At 33.2% G+C, this 15,522-nt stretch overlaps 1 protein-coding gene across 1 annotated transcript in view; it reads left to right on the plus strand.

Annotated features, from left to right (window-relative positions):
- Positions 1–15,522, plus strand: part of LOC132720172 (uncharacterized) — a 161,449-nt gene that overhangs the window by 24,211 nt on the left and 121,716 nt on the right. Inside the window, exon 5 of the mRNA XM_060704214.1 lies at positions 4,914–5,153. Within this exon, the coding sequence (XP_060560197.1) occupies positions 4,914–5,153 (240 nt within the window). The remainder of the gene's footprint in view (positions 1–4,913; positions 5,154–15,522) is intronic.

Consider the following 15,522-nt stretch of genomic DNA (forward strand, 5'->3'; position numbering starts at 1 on the left):
ACTTGAGTTCCATTTGGACCACAATATTCAAACTTCATAGGAAGATTGTTATGTGAAGGAGGTAATACTTTATTTTATTCCAATGTCTTACAAATGCTTCATCTTTACTAAATAAATATCACTTTCGGGCATATAATGCTCCCCCTAGTGGTGCTCTTGTTGTTCTTATTATGCCCCCCTTCGAAGATGAAGGGGTATATTGTTTCGCTAATGTCGGTCTGTCTGTCGGTCTGTCAGTCGGTAGACCACATGGTTTCCGCTGATTATCTTGAAAAGTATTTATCACAAAGTCTATATATTTCACATAGTGATTGGTCATAACTAGTAGATGACCCCTATTGATTTTGGGGTCACTAGGTCAAACGTCAAGGTCACAGGGGCCTTAAATGTCAAAATGGTTTCCGCTGATTATCTTAAAAAGTATGTATCACAAAGTCTTCATATTTCACACAGTGATTGGTCATAACTAGTAGATGACCCCTATTGATTTTGGGGTCACTAGGTCAAACGTCAAGGTCACAGGGACCTTAAAAAGTGAAAATGGTTACCGCTGATTATCCTGAAAAGTATGTATCACAAAGTCTTCATATTTCACATAGTGATTGGTCTTAACTAGTAGATGACCCCTAATGATTTTGGGGTCACTAGGTCAAAGGTCAAGGTCACATGGGCCTTAAAATGTTAAAAGGGTTTCTGCTGATTATCTTGAAAAGTATTCATCACAAAGTCTTCATATTTCTACTAGCTATTGGTCATTAGTAGTAGATGACCTCTATTGATTTAGGGGTCATAAGGTCAAAGGTCAATGTCACATGGGCCTTAAATGTCCAAAGGGTTTCCGCTGATTATCTTGAAAAGTGTTCATCACAAAGTCTTCATATTTCACATAGTGATTGGTCATCACTAGTAGATGACCCCTATTGATTTTGGGATCACTAGGTCAAAGGTCAAGGTCACAGGAAATTTAAATGTCAAAATGGTTTCCGCTGATTATATTGAAAACTATGTATCACAAAGTCTTCATATTTCACATAGTGATTGGTCATCACTAGGTCAAATGTCAAAGTCACAGGGACATTAAAATGTGAAAATGGTTTCCGCTGATTATCTTGAAAAGTATTCATCACAAAGTCTTTATATTTCACATAGTGATTGGTCATAACTAGTAAATTACTCCTATTGATTTTGGGGTCACTAGGTCAAAGGTCAAGGTCACAGGGGCCTTAAATGTTAAAAGGGTTTCTGCTGATTATCTTGAAAAGTATTAATCACAAAGTCTTCATATTTCACCTTGTAATTGGTCATTAGTATTAGATGACCTCTATTGATTTAGGGGTCATTAGGTCAAAGGTCAATGTCACATGGGCCTTAAATGTCAAAATGGTTTTCGTTGATTTTTCCATAGTTGAACATTTCCATGTACCGATTTACGGCAAGTTTCTGTAATAAAATTACCAATTATGTGAGTCAATGGCTAGAAAGGGGGGTATATGTGTCGTTCGACATTCTTGTTTTACTCTAAAATTAACCTCTGGGATCCGAACAGATTTTGCCAAATGTCATACCTACATTCAAAATAACAAACAATCACACATCTTGAAGGTGTAAACATGCACCAAACTGATAAGAGTAATTTTGCTTGATTAATGGGTGAAACGTCTATCATCTGCGAAGGTGTGAAAATTACACTATGCTTGCCTTGATATCTACTGTAATTGCTTAATTGATTGTTTTTCGTCACGTTCAATAAATGTTTTGATATGATGCAATAGAAATATCTTTTAATCTTTTTTAATGAATTTAATGACATGTGATTAAGTATTGAAAATTAATGGAAACTGTCAGTGAATTCGGATAATCACTGAATCGGATAAGAGTAAACAACAATTGACAAATGCTGGTACGAATATTTAATCATGTCTCAGCCTTTTGTTTAACATCGCAAGATTAAATTACCCTTAAGAATACAACATTTTTGCTTATTTATTAATTTTTATGCCCCCGGGCATATAGTAATTGAACCGTCCGACAGTCCGTCTGTCAGTACGAGGTTAACGGCAAGTTGGATTTTTCTTAAGTTCTACCTGTACCAATGGCTTCATAATTTACACACATACTAATCCATACAAAGTATATGATCTAGGCAAGTTACATAACTATGGCATCCATTTGCAAGTTGGAAATATCTTATGTTTTATCTGAACTAATGGCTCAATAATTTTCACACTTACTTATCAATACAATGTACATGATATTGCCAAGTTATATAAATGTGCCATCCATTTTCCCAGTAATTTCCCTTTTTATCACTTTGAAAATAGGGCCTTGTATGGCTAACCTATTCTGCCAAGTTGGATTTATCAAAAAATTTCACCTAATTACTTAATTTATTTAATGATATCTTTCATATTTGGTAGGTGGATACCTTTAACGGTCCTCTAATTTTTTGTGGCGTTAGGCGTCTCTAGGTCAAAGTCAAGGTCACTTGTTAAAAAAATAAATCTGAACATTTCTGATCATACAGCCTTTATTTTTAAGTTAATGTCTTTCATGTTTATAATAGTCATACCAAGGGAGGTCCTCTTCCTTTTCCTTTAGTAAGGGGTCATTTGGGTCAAGGTCACCAATGCCAAAAATAGATTTTTACACTTTTACAGGTGTATTAACCTTATTCTATTGACAGATGTCTTGTATATTTTGTAGGAACATAAAATTGAGGTATTCTCATTTGGATGGAGGTAGGGGTCAGTTGGGTCAAGGTCACCAGTGCTAAAAATAGTTTTTTACACTTTTGCTCATACAGCCTTTATCTATTGACAGATTTGTATTATAATTGGTAGGAAGATAGCTTACATGGTATTCTTCCTTTGGATGGAGTTAGGGGTCAGTTGGGTCAAGGTCAACAGTACTCGTTGCTGGGTATATATATATATATATATATATCTTTTTCTTTTTTTTTCTTCTGTAATACACAGGCAGATATATATGGAAATGATTCATACTTTGACAAAACTAATGTGACAAGACAGACCGATTAAATCTATAAAAAGGAAACGTTAAGATTTGTTCAAACATTTCTTTGTTTGCTTTTAGAAAAAGTAAAAAGTCGAGCATTGCCCCCGCCGCCAGTGGCTCTTGTTTAGACCTATTGCCCTTGATTTAGAAAAAATTCGCAGTTTTCAACTTCGCATGTAACTCAAAAAAAAATTGACCTAGAGTCATGAAACTTTACAAGAATGTTGCTCAGCATGTGTAGTTGTGCACCTGGGTATTTTCGTTTGAATATTTAGGTGTGGCGGCTGTAAAAAGTCTCCCCGTACATTTTATCAATGATGTTATATTTTCGATCCTTGAAGATCGTTCAGCACGACATTATTGTTGTGCTTGTGGTATTTTTAGTTTCACTTTTTCGGCATTTTCTAGTTGGGTGGTTCCAATATTCCTACTTGAATAATGTTGAATCACCCTTAGGATATGTTGCCTGCTTTTTAAATTTGTCTTTTGACGTCTTATCTGTGATACGCAGGCTTCATAACCTCTGATCCCCTTTCAAAATTCCATTTTTATTTAGTTCCGCCCATTGTTTTCTCGTTTAGGGCACACGCTTTTTATTACTTGGGGACCATACGCCGCTTTTCATGGAATGGCACTACTGTGTCACATTGAAGGTTCCATGATAACCGCCGTATGAACACATCTGCGGATGTTTCTAAATTCAAAATTTTACTATTTCACGTTTAAATGTTGAATTCTGCTTAAGCCGGTGCTAGGGGGCGTGGACGGTAACTTGCATTTTCCAGTACCGTCCATGAACAGGCTCAATCAAACCGAGCCTGCAACATTTTCAATTTTGCCGTGTTGGGCTTTCTTTAGGGATTCTGTATTTATCTATTGTTAGAGTTATTGCCCTTGACATACAGTGGTATACAGTGGTATAAATTTGCAATTTGCAACTTCTCCTCCTAAACCACTTGGCCAAATTTTTTGAACTTTACAGGGACATTTCTTGCATGAAGCTCTACCAAAGTTATTTAAATAATTAAATTCCATGAGGAACTCCATGGCAACTGAAAGATTTTTTTACTAAAATCTTGTAAAAAAACCAAAACAGCTAGAGCTTAGATATTTGGCATGAAACATCTTCTAGTGGATGTCTACCAAGGTTGTTCAAATAAAAGCCCTAAGGTCAAATTGGCTCTGCCCCAGGGGTCATTAATTTTCTTTATATGTATATGGTAAAAACTGAAAAAATCCTCTTGTGAAAATCCAAAAGAGGTGGAGTTTAGATGTTTGACATGAAACATGTTTAGTGTATGTCCACCATGTTTGTTCAAATAAAACCCCTAGGTTTAACTTGACCCCACCCCAGGGGATCACGGTTGTCAGGTCAAATGTTTGTTTTTCTTCTCTTTTTCTGTCATCTTTTTAATAGCTCACCTTTCACTTTGTGACAGACTGAACTGTTTAATAAAATGACCGCCAGAGCTAAAAACAACAAATCTAAACAACTTCTAAACCCCTGGTTCAATTTTGAAATGATTTAACACTAAAATTTCCTTGTTGACAGTGTACAAATTTTTTTTTTCAAATTGTGGTGAAAAGGGTCTCCACTATGACCATTTGACCTATTTCTCAGGTAAGCGATCCAGGACCCTCTGGACCCTCTTGTAATAAATAAGTTGTATCACATCATTTGCTGTAAAGCAATCATTTGATAAACTTATTTATTTACACTGATTTACATTGATAGTAAAGTAAATGATTAAATAGATATTGGATATGTTTTGATTATTAGTTGATTATTAGAAATCAACGTGATAAAGTTTCTTTTCTTTGGTGTCACAAATTTATACTTGACACAAACAAATACTCCTACATTTAAAATTTACTATAATTCACATTTTATATTTCAGGCTCAATGTCTAGTTGTATTGACTTCTAAGGACCTAAACCTTGATCAAGGTACTTTGTCAAAAATGGTTTTGGAAGAAGGTGGTGCTGGTTTGGAAAAAGAAATAAGAGATAGGTGCATGAAAACACTAGGAAATGGACAATTCATTACAACAAGCCCAGGAAATCTCCAGAGCAAAGGAGTGAAAAGGCTGATATTTGGTCATTTAACAAAGTGGTCTAACAGAAAAGAAAGATTAAAGGTAATTTGCCAAAAATATTGATATTTTGAAGTTTACTTGATCTGTTGGAAGGAAACTAATATACTGTGTTTAAAGGATTGTAAATGAGGCATAGAGGGTCTTCATTAGTGAAGAACATAATATTACGCAAACTTAAAAGTTCTACTTTAGGGAAAAGGTGAGGTGTCCATTTCGAAAAGATTAAAAAAATATTATATAAAGGTTCTTTTTATTCCCCTGGGCATATAGTAATTAACCGTCCCTCCATCTGTCTGTCTGTCTATGCTATTGAAGAGAAGTAGGGGACCATGTAACTGTAAACAGAACAAAAGAGAACTATAGAGTTCATTCTGTAACAACAGAATAAGGGGCCATGGCCTTCTAAACAAGATAACAAAAGAAATAGCTCCTTTTGAGTCCATTTAATTGGAACATCTGTACGAAGTTAACTTAACATTAAACACCAGTTGCAAGTTTTATCTGTACCAATGGCTTTATAATTTACACACTTATTAATTAACACAAAGTACATGACCTGGCAAACTATGGCTTCCAAAAGTGGCGATATGAGCTTTTGTGTGAACAATTCATCCGGTGTCCGTACGTCATCTGTCCGTTAACTTTTACTTTAAACAACATTTCCTCATAAACCGCTCAGTCAATTTCATCCAAACTTCACAGGAATGTTCTTTTGGTGTAACCTTTAGAAATCATTCAAAGAATTTCTGGTTGCCATGGCAACTGAAAGAAAAAACTTAAAGAATCTTCTTTTAAAAAACCCAAAGAGCTAGAGCTTAGATATTTGGCATGGAACATCATCTAGGTTGTTCAAATAACAAGTAATAAACAAGTTTGTTCAAGTAAAAGCCCTTGGGCTGAAATTGGCCGCGCCCCAGGGGGTTCATTCATTTTCCTTATATTTATTTAGTGAAAATTTGAAAAATCTTCTTTAGCTAGAGCTTAGATATTAAGCCTGAAACGTTGAACCATCCTAACCAAGTTTGTTGAAATATAAGTCCTAGGGTAAAAATTGGCCCTGCCCCAGGGGTTCTTTAAAAGAAAAAACAAATAGCTAAGAGCTTAGATACTAAGCATGAAAAATCTTCTTAGTGGTTTCTATAAAGTTTGTTCAAATAAAAGCCCTGGGGTCAAAATTGGAACTGCCCTGAGGGTCATTGATTTTGATTATATGTACACATCTTTTGGAACTGTTGTTTTCCCTTAGCGATAGAAACCAGTAATGTTTTTACACATGCACTATTTCAGATACAAATATTAACTTTTATATTTTAAGTCAGCTTTTGTTGATAATTTACAATATTGCTTGTTCCATGTCATGGAGATTTTTAATATTAAGGTGAGCAATTTCAGGGCCATCATGGCCCTCTTTTTTAAAAGTTATGAAAATTGATATGGTCAACCTTAACTGGAAAGCTGTTTCTATCTGTGATAATGGCCTCATAACTACTACCTTACTTATCAATATGATGTACTTGACATTGTCCCGTGGGCAAGTGGTTAAGGTCGTTGACTTTAAATCACTTGCCTCTCATCGCTGTGAGTTCGAATACCGACAGGGACTTTGGATTCTTTTATTTGAGGAAGCTACCCAGCTAGCTTACGGAACGTCTGTGGTTCTACTCAGGTGCCCGTTTGTGCCTGAAATAATGCAAGGAAGGGCATCTGAGGTCTTCCTCCACCAGTAAAGCTGGAACGGTGCTGTGTGATGTAGAACCCAATTAAACAAACAAACAAACATCATATAGCCATGTTATATAACTGTGCCATCCATTTTTAGCTCACCTGTCACAAAGTGATCACTTTTCGTCAGGCGTCCGGCCGCCGTCCGTAAACTTTTACTTTAAACGACATCTCATCGTAAACAACTTAGCCCTTCACAGGAATGGTCCATTGGTAATCACCTTTAAAATTGTTCAAAGAATTTAATTTCATGCAGAACTCTGGTTGCAATGGCAACCGAAAGAAAAAACTTAAAATATCTTATTTTAAAAAACCGAAAGAGCTAGAGCTGAAATATTTGACATGAAACATCTTCTAGTGACTGTCTATCAAATTTGTTCAAATAAAAGCTCTGGGGCCAAAATTGGCCCCGCCCCAGGGGGTCATTGCCTTTCTTTATATCGTCGGCTTCGTGCGAAAAAGTCGTAATTCAAAAATCGTTATTTTTCAGGAAGAGTAAAAAACTTAATTACTTTTTTAAAAACTGCTGCAACAAGGTACAATTTGGCAAGAATGTTTGTTAAAACAATGTCGTGATTATGAAATATTATAAATCACTTTAATGTGCATGTTTTTACAACAATTCTATATACGACTTTTGTTTAGACACGTTTTGCACAATTCATCCATGATTCTGAGATACGACAGATACGACATTTTCAAAAAGGTTATAATTGACGCATTCCATCGAGTTACGTCATTTTCCCATATTGAGAGATCTTAATTATTGTTATTAAATTGACCATTACCATGATTTTATATCATTTATTGTTTCAGAATAATAATATTAAGACAAAAACGTGACAAGACAATGAAAATTTTATTTTGACATTTCTTATGTCGTCACACAGTTTAGGTCCACTTGGCCATGTAAAAGAAAATTCTTGTACCTGAACTTATAACCTCTATGCAAAAATACTTCTTAACTAAGCGGTAAAAAGGAGAAATTATAGCACGTCGTTTTATTTTTTGAGTTCCAAAACAGAACAAGTAATCAAAAGATAATTACCTTTTGTGCGGTAACGTGAACCTAACCTGGTGAACCTAACTCTAACATAAAATGAAGAATGTTAATAAAAACAGTAACTTTTAAGTAGCCAACACATATAAACTTTAAACTTTTGAATGTCAGTATAACAAGCGCACTTAACACTATATTAATACATGCATTGAAGGCTATCATGGTTTTGTATCCATGATACGGAATCATGTTCCTTCTTCACAATTTAAAACTTAAAACATTTCAAGACAAAAGAAATTTTAAACGAAAAGCTATAAAGTATGACTGTTAACACTGTAAATATTAAAGCCTCTCTACCCTGGCATAATAAAGTCAAAATGTAACTTATAGCTTTACATTAATCGCCACATGGAGTCATTTCACTTAAACGTATCAATAAATTGTACTTTAACAGGTAAAGTGTTATAAAATTGTTATAGTAATTAATAGTTATTTCTAATATTATCACGCAATGATAATTATATCAAAGTGTACGCAAGATACGGTAATAAACAACAAAAAATGTATTTTGCAACATATTCACGCTCATGTAATACATTGTAGCAAGGTTCACTAAGCACCAAAAATGGCCCCATCTTAGATATTGATAAAAACCTAAAGGTGTATAGTACAATGTGTTACATTTTCAAAATAGACATTTATTAGGCATTTCTGGTTACTATGACGACATAATGACGTCATAATTAGAGCACCTGCTTAATTCAATTAAATCACAAATTTGACGACAATTTTCATACAAGACCAATAAATTTGTGTGTTTGACTGAATTAAACTCATAAAGATAGCAATATATTTCTTATATATTGTAAACAAAATTATAGTTTAGTTAAAATTAGACTAGTGTGTCACAAAACTAATATAAAAGATAAATGGGGCTCGTTTCGGATATTCTAAATTCGGATATTTTGAAATAAAAATGTGCATGCATATTATTTTTTGCCTAACTAAATGTATTTATTTTTACTTTTATAAATACTGTAACTTTGTTCATTTTTTAATAATAAATGTCTAATTTGCTTGTTATATTCATCTACTTCTTATATTACGCTTAAAATAAGGGTGTATAGAATCAATCGCAATTTTAACGGTCTTTTTAGTCAGTCTTTAGACAAGGACGTTGAACATAATAATAATAATAATAATAATAATAATAATAATGATAATTATTATTATTATTATTATTATTATTATTATTATTATATTATAATAACACAAAACAGATAGGTATTTCTGTCTAACCTAACTAAACTTACACTGAGTAACTATATACATGTAAGCAAATAGTATAATGTAAATACTAGGAGTTGTTGACTTATTCCAATGTATAGTGTAAAAGTCCGCCTAAATTAAGTAAATTTATAGATATAAAAGTACGTCAGAATTTTTTTGTCAAGTAAAAATAATGTTTGACTGTATGCTCTTTCGGAGTATACGTAATATTTGATACTGAACTGCAAATTCGATACTATTTTCTTTTATGAATTATGATACAGCCAAATCCAGAAAACGATTCGTGTTATTTATAATTATGGAAATCAGACATTTTTATTACATTTATAATGTAATGATCCATGACGATATGAGAACTGAGAAAAAACAAGAGCTGTCACAGAACGTGACAAATGCCCCTGAAGGATTCTAGTTCTAAACCAACTATTACATGTTAAGTGTGGTGGTAAAAAATTGACAAAGTTTGAACCCAAGCAGTGAACTATAAGTTATACAAAGAAACCTAGGTCTTGTTCACAACACATTGTCCATCTATGGTGACTTTATATTTTTAAATAAAAATTGAAACTTTCATGTATATACGGAAGTTACAGAGCGGACACAACAACCACCATTTATATGTATATAACATAAAATATTGAAAAAGTTTAAACCCCAGCATGACCTTAAACTAAGGCGTAGGAACACGGGTCTTAAGGGCAACACATCATACATTTATGATAATTTCATATGTGAAATAAAAAATATAATCCTTTCATGCATATTATTTTTCAGAGCAGACACGACCATATCTGCCTATATGTATATTAATATCAAAATTGACAAAGTTTGAACCCCCACAATTACCTGGATCTAAGTCATAGAAACCAGTCTTGTTCGCGACACACACCATACATCTATGGTTATTTCATATATGAAAGAAAAATTAAAAAATCCTTTCATGCATACTGAATCAGAGCGGACATGACCACCACTGTCTATATGTATAAAGCCTAAAATGACTGACGGAATGACAGACTGACAGACGGACAGTTCGATTTTAATATGCCATCCTTCGAGGGCATAAAACATTTATTTACATGTATTCATAATTTATGTGACATAAAACAACCTTTAGTAAGATTTGGTTTATATCATTCCAATATGCCCTTACATCTACATAATGAGTGTAAATTAAACACTTAACATAAGGAAGCCTACAATCAAAAATTTAATTTAGCATTGTCTCTTTTACTGTTACTTTTAACGATTCTCTTTCACACTGTATTGAATGGCTATCAATTTCAAAATACCGCTACATGATCAGCAAGATTATCAGCCCATTTTCTCACTCCTGACTGAGTCTCACAACTTCTCACGGTGTCCATATGCGAGATACCATGTAAAGGTGGAGACATCGGAACACATTCAAACTACGTGTGCACCAGCCATAAGAAAGGCAGTAATACACATCAATGCTGTCATTCGTGTAGATAATCCAATTCATGTAGTTATAGCTGCTTACATGTATGCTCTGCAATTTCGTGCACAAAATAAAAGGATCCTTTTTGAATTGTGAAAAAAGGACAAGTCAAGACTTTCTGTCTATTTATTCTTGGAAACAGCTAGAGCTTAATAACATGCTTTTTTCTCATCCTGGGAAAATGTACTGAAGACATTTCGTCCGTTGACTCCTAATATACTTCCTGCTTTGGCAATTTCTTGTGAATATTTTTTAATGAGAATTATATTAAATTTATAAGATTTGAAACTTCTTGTTGAATTTTTAAGCAATTAAATGTCTAACAAATCTTTAATACCTTAATAACTATGAAATAGCACTGACTTACAATGCTTAAAATCTGAAGGAATAATACATTAATGAAATAACATATTATTTACTGAAAAAGCACTATCTATTTTATTAATTATTAAAAAAAAAAAAAAAAAAAAAAAAAAGAATTCATGATCAAGGTTTGTGAACTCAATTCTCCTGGGTGAGAGGCTCCCATGCTACCACTGAGCTAATACCACATTCCGGATGCTATGACATCATTTAACAAGTAGTTTTACATATAGACTACATCAATGCAGACGATGTGGAATTATAAAGTTTAAATACTTTATATACAGTATCTTTAAATTGTTTTGAGACTTGCGATAATTTTATTTTCACAAAGTAAATTGAATTCTTCTTATCTACCTTTTAAAAAGACATAAAAACCTCTTAATCACTGTGTGTTAAACGACCACAGTTGTTTGTTGTTGTTGTTGTTGTTTTTGTGAGGGCGAAAGAACCGGACCCAGATCAAGTAGATCTAATAAAATAGCTTGAACAGCATAACTTCTTTCAATGAATCAATAAGATTACATAACAACACCTTGCTAATTCTAAGAATGAAATATTTAAGGCATAAGTAGAATTTCAGCATTTATTTATAAGCGTTTACATATAATTCTTTTAACCTGCCAGAGTTTTGTTTACAACTGTTACAGTGGAAACCGTCGAACTCGTACCAAAACATAATCGTACTTATTTTAGTTAAAGTGCCTTTAATTGACTAGAAATGATTTTCCTGCAAACAATTATTAAAATATATGTTATGAATCATATTTCAACAACTTAGAATAAAAATTAATAATGTTGAGTGCAATATACATGCTCCATGATTTGCATTTACTGAAATTAATGCCAGAAAATGACGTTTAGATATTAGATAAAAATCTTATTTTGGAATAGAGCACAGGCAAGCCCCAACTTTATATTGATATAGTTGAAGCCTTTGATACATTACAACACAATGGTGTAATTATTTTGTTGGGGCTGGACTGTGCTGATACTTTAATTTTCGTTTAAAACATAAAAATACGTGAATTTTCCTAATTTTGCTGGAAATAGGGGTATTTCCATAGAAAATAAATCATACTAAATGTAAACATATGTCTATAAATTCATAACTTTTTAACAGTTTAAGGATTGAACTTATAAATAAAACCTAAAAACAAGAACTTTTCATCAAATTATTTTTTGCCAAAATCTTGGGCAAAAATCCATGGTTAGTGAACCTAGCTCAAATTTCAATTTCTTGAAATAATATTTTCATCACGATTAATTTTACGTAACATGGGAAAGATTGTCATAAAAGCCATGGTAATCCTTTGGTATTACGGACTTCAACTGCATCAAGTGAAGGTATTTTGTTTTCTTAATTGGAAGGCTGCTATTATACAGATTTCGTACAAGTTCCGTGTCAGAAACATTAAGCGTGCGTGATCTAATACTTCTTGGCTTAGGAATGTCCAAGAAGTCCGTGTCATCGTATTTTAATTTGAACTGAATTTTGCCTTCAGGCAAGTACTTCAGTATTCGTATATCCGTCACCGTTGCTGATCCAACTCCAGAGCCTGGTCGAATTGATGGATAATAATTTAGTTCATCGAAACATTTAAAGAAAGTATGATCCACATAATTAACCTTGTAAGGCGTTTTGTGGCATGCAGCTTTAATGTTGTCTACATACATTTGTGGTACGTAAATTGATTGTTTTTTAATTTTACGTTCAATACAGGAGTGCACATTGTCACATTCCATTTGAGTGTGTCCTCTTTCAAGGTACTTTTGATATACCGTAATATTTTTCCTAGCTGCCCAAAGCAACAAAGCGTTTGCTATTGTAGTATTACGGTTTTGATAGGTACATCCATCGCTGTATATTATTATTTCTTTAACGTGTGCTAGATCGATATTATCAAGATAATCAATAACACATGTAGCGAAGATGTTTGCATTCATTTCTCCTTCACCTTCATGCCAAAAGTAATTCTTAGCTTCGTGGTTGACTAAATTATAAAGAGTAAAGTTGTGACACGAAAGCTTCATTTTGTAATATAAAGAACTAGCTTGTAATCTAGGGCAAATCAACAAACTTTGTAAATCCATGCACAACACTTTAACACTTGGATCATTTGTAGCTCTTTCTTTATCTGAAGATTTGCTCTTTCTAGCTTCATCTTTCAGCTTTATGTGATGTTGATAGTCTACATCGTCAATGTTTCCTGCCTTGTGTTCACAACACTTATCGCATTGGTCTTTTTTTGGCTGCCATAAAGATAAATTCATTTCTTTGAACATTTCAAAGAAACCTGTTTTATGATATGGTGGTTTTCCTTTGCTTGTCATGACACTTTTATATTCACGATAAACATGATTTTTACTCTCAAACAACGGTTCTAAGTATTGTTTTTTTTGACGAAGCTCTACAATAATGTGATTCAACCTTAGGTATTTGCTGCAGGAAATCTCTAGCCGATTCTTCACGATTTTTGAACTCTCCATTTACATTCTGAATTTTGTGGCTCCTACTGTTTGGAATGCCGCTATGGGAGTCGTTCAACCAGTTGTATATCATTTTTTCACCTATACCCAATGTGGTTGTAAACATACTTTTACAAACAGGAACCCTTTCATTTGAATTAGTTAAATAGTATCTATAAGAAAAGTTTCGTCTACTATTATGAGCGGCATCTGTTGTTCTCTCTTTTACGTCAGATTTTTCAACATGGTTTATTACATAAAGCCTTTTCTCACTCCAATCCATATTCTTCCAGAATTTTTCGAAAATATTCATTCTGTCTTCATCTTTTATACACGGACATTTTCTCGTTTTGCTGTTTATGCTACACTTTGCTGCACAATTCCTTGGGCATAACAATCGGCCAGCACGTTTAACACAATATGACTTTACACCTGAATCTTTATTTTTTACCACTCCTAAGTACTGTTCACCTCTCATTCGTTTCTTTCTCTGAATTTCTTTCATATAATGATCCTTTGTTTTGTGTTTTCGTTTTGAACTTTTACCCCCAGAAGCAGCAACATCAATGACTTCTTCATGATCAACTTCATTGTTATCAATGTTATACTCATCAGTATCAGAACTTTGAGATTCTGGAGTTTTCCAATCCGGATCTCGCACATCGTCATCGTAGTCTATGGTTATATCAGAACGCTCATCACTATCAGACAAGTCATTGTTGTTATTTATATCAATTTTAGATGCATAGAGTATATCATCATTATTAAAGTTCGTTTCAATAGGATGAGGGTTTGTTCCACTTAACGGTGTTTCAAATGTTAGATCTGAAATTTCATTTGACTGATCTTGAATGGAACTTGTTGATGGTCGTTCCTCTATTTCTTTTCCTTGTATTGTAAAATTTCTTCCATCTAATGTTGATTCATTCGTTTTTGATAAATTGTCCGCCTGTTTATTCAAGGCCAGTTTTACTAATATTTTACCTCTTGAAAACATTATTGTCTAATTATATGTAAAGATAAATCTTTGTAATGACCTGTTATTAATCCTTTTAGCCAAATTTCATCTTCTTGACTCTCCAGTATAAGGTGAAAAAAAAACAGTTCTGGTTTCAAAATTCTGACAATATATTGTATATTCAATGGTATGCCAGCTACATCGAGAACAGTTAATACCAGTGGTTCACATATACTCACAATTGCTTCTGGTGTTATATTTGTATAAGAGAGTATTTCGATGTTTGTCAGAAACGGAAGAAAGCACAAAGTTGAGAGTCTACACTCAGTGAGGTCCAACCAATACAGATATCTAGCGTTACACAGTTCATTAACAAAAATAAAGTCTATATCAGCGGAACTAAAATGAAGGGTTGCACATGGAATCAGAAATTCTAAAAATGCAACCGAATGCTTTAAAATTCTGCGCAAGTCTGTTAAAGACAGTTCAAGCTGATGGTCTGCAGAAATATGCCTCCATAAAGATGAATTCTGATGCACTATACGATGGAATCGTTTGTTTGTTAATGCTATATTTTTTACTAATTCAAGCAGATCAAGCGATCTAAATATTTCAACCAGCACGATATCGGGTAGTTCACCCAGTCCAGCCATTGGAACTTTCCATACATGCACCTGAAAAAAAATGAAAAGGCTATAGTTATGTAATGGCTCTACCGACGCAAAATAATAATAGAATTATTCTTCATGGCATGTGACATTATTTATGATTTTTAAACCGAATAATTACGAGACTAAAAATAAGTATTTAAAACCTGAATGTTCAGTTTATAATCATTTTCTTATTTTTGCCTTATTATTAAGCAAAATCCAGATCTCGATGAACCAAAATATTTCAAGAACATACATATTGAAAAAAATGTACTAAAATTTCAGAAAGGTAAAAACATTCAAGATCCAACTGATATTTTGCACGTTATTTGCGGTTAAAGGCTTCTTTTGCACCATTTAATCACCATATTTCTATTGCGTTACTAACGCAGAAAGGGTTGTTTTGTATAATATGTTGACCACATTTTGGTAATCTCCGGTTGTAAATGCTGATTGCAATATGTATATTGCTCTATTTGTTCATCTAACAATATTGT

This window comes from Ruditapes philippinarum, unplaced genomic scaffold (assembly GCF_026571515.1).
Source record: "Ruditapes philippinarum isolate M1 unplaced genomic scaffold, ASM2657151v2 ctg784_1_1_1_1, whole genome shotgun sequence".
In the NCBI taxonomy this organism is placed as follows: domain Eukaryota; kingdom Metazoa; phylum Mollusca; class Bivalvia; order Venerida; family Veneridae; genus Ruditapes; species Ruditapes philippinarum.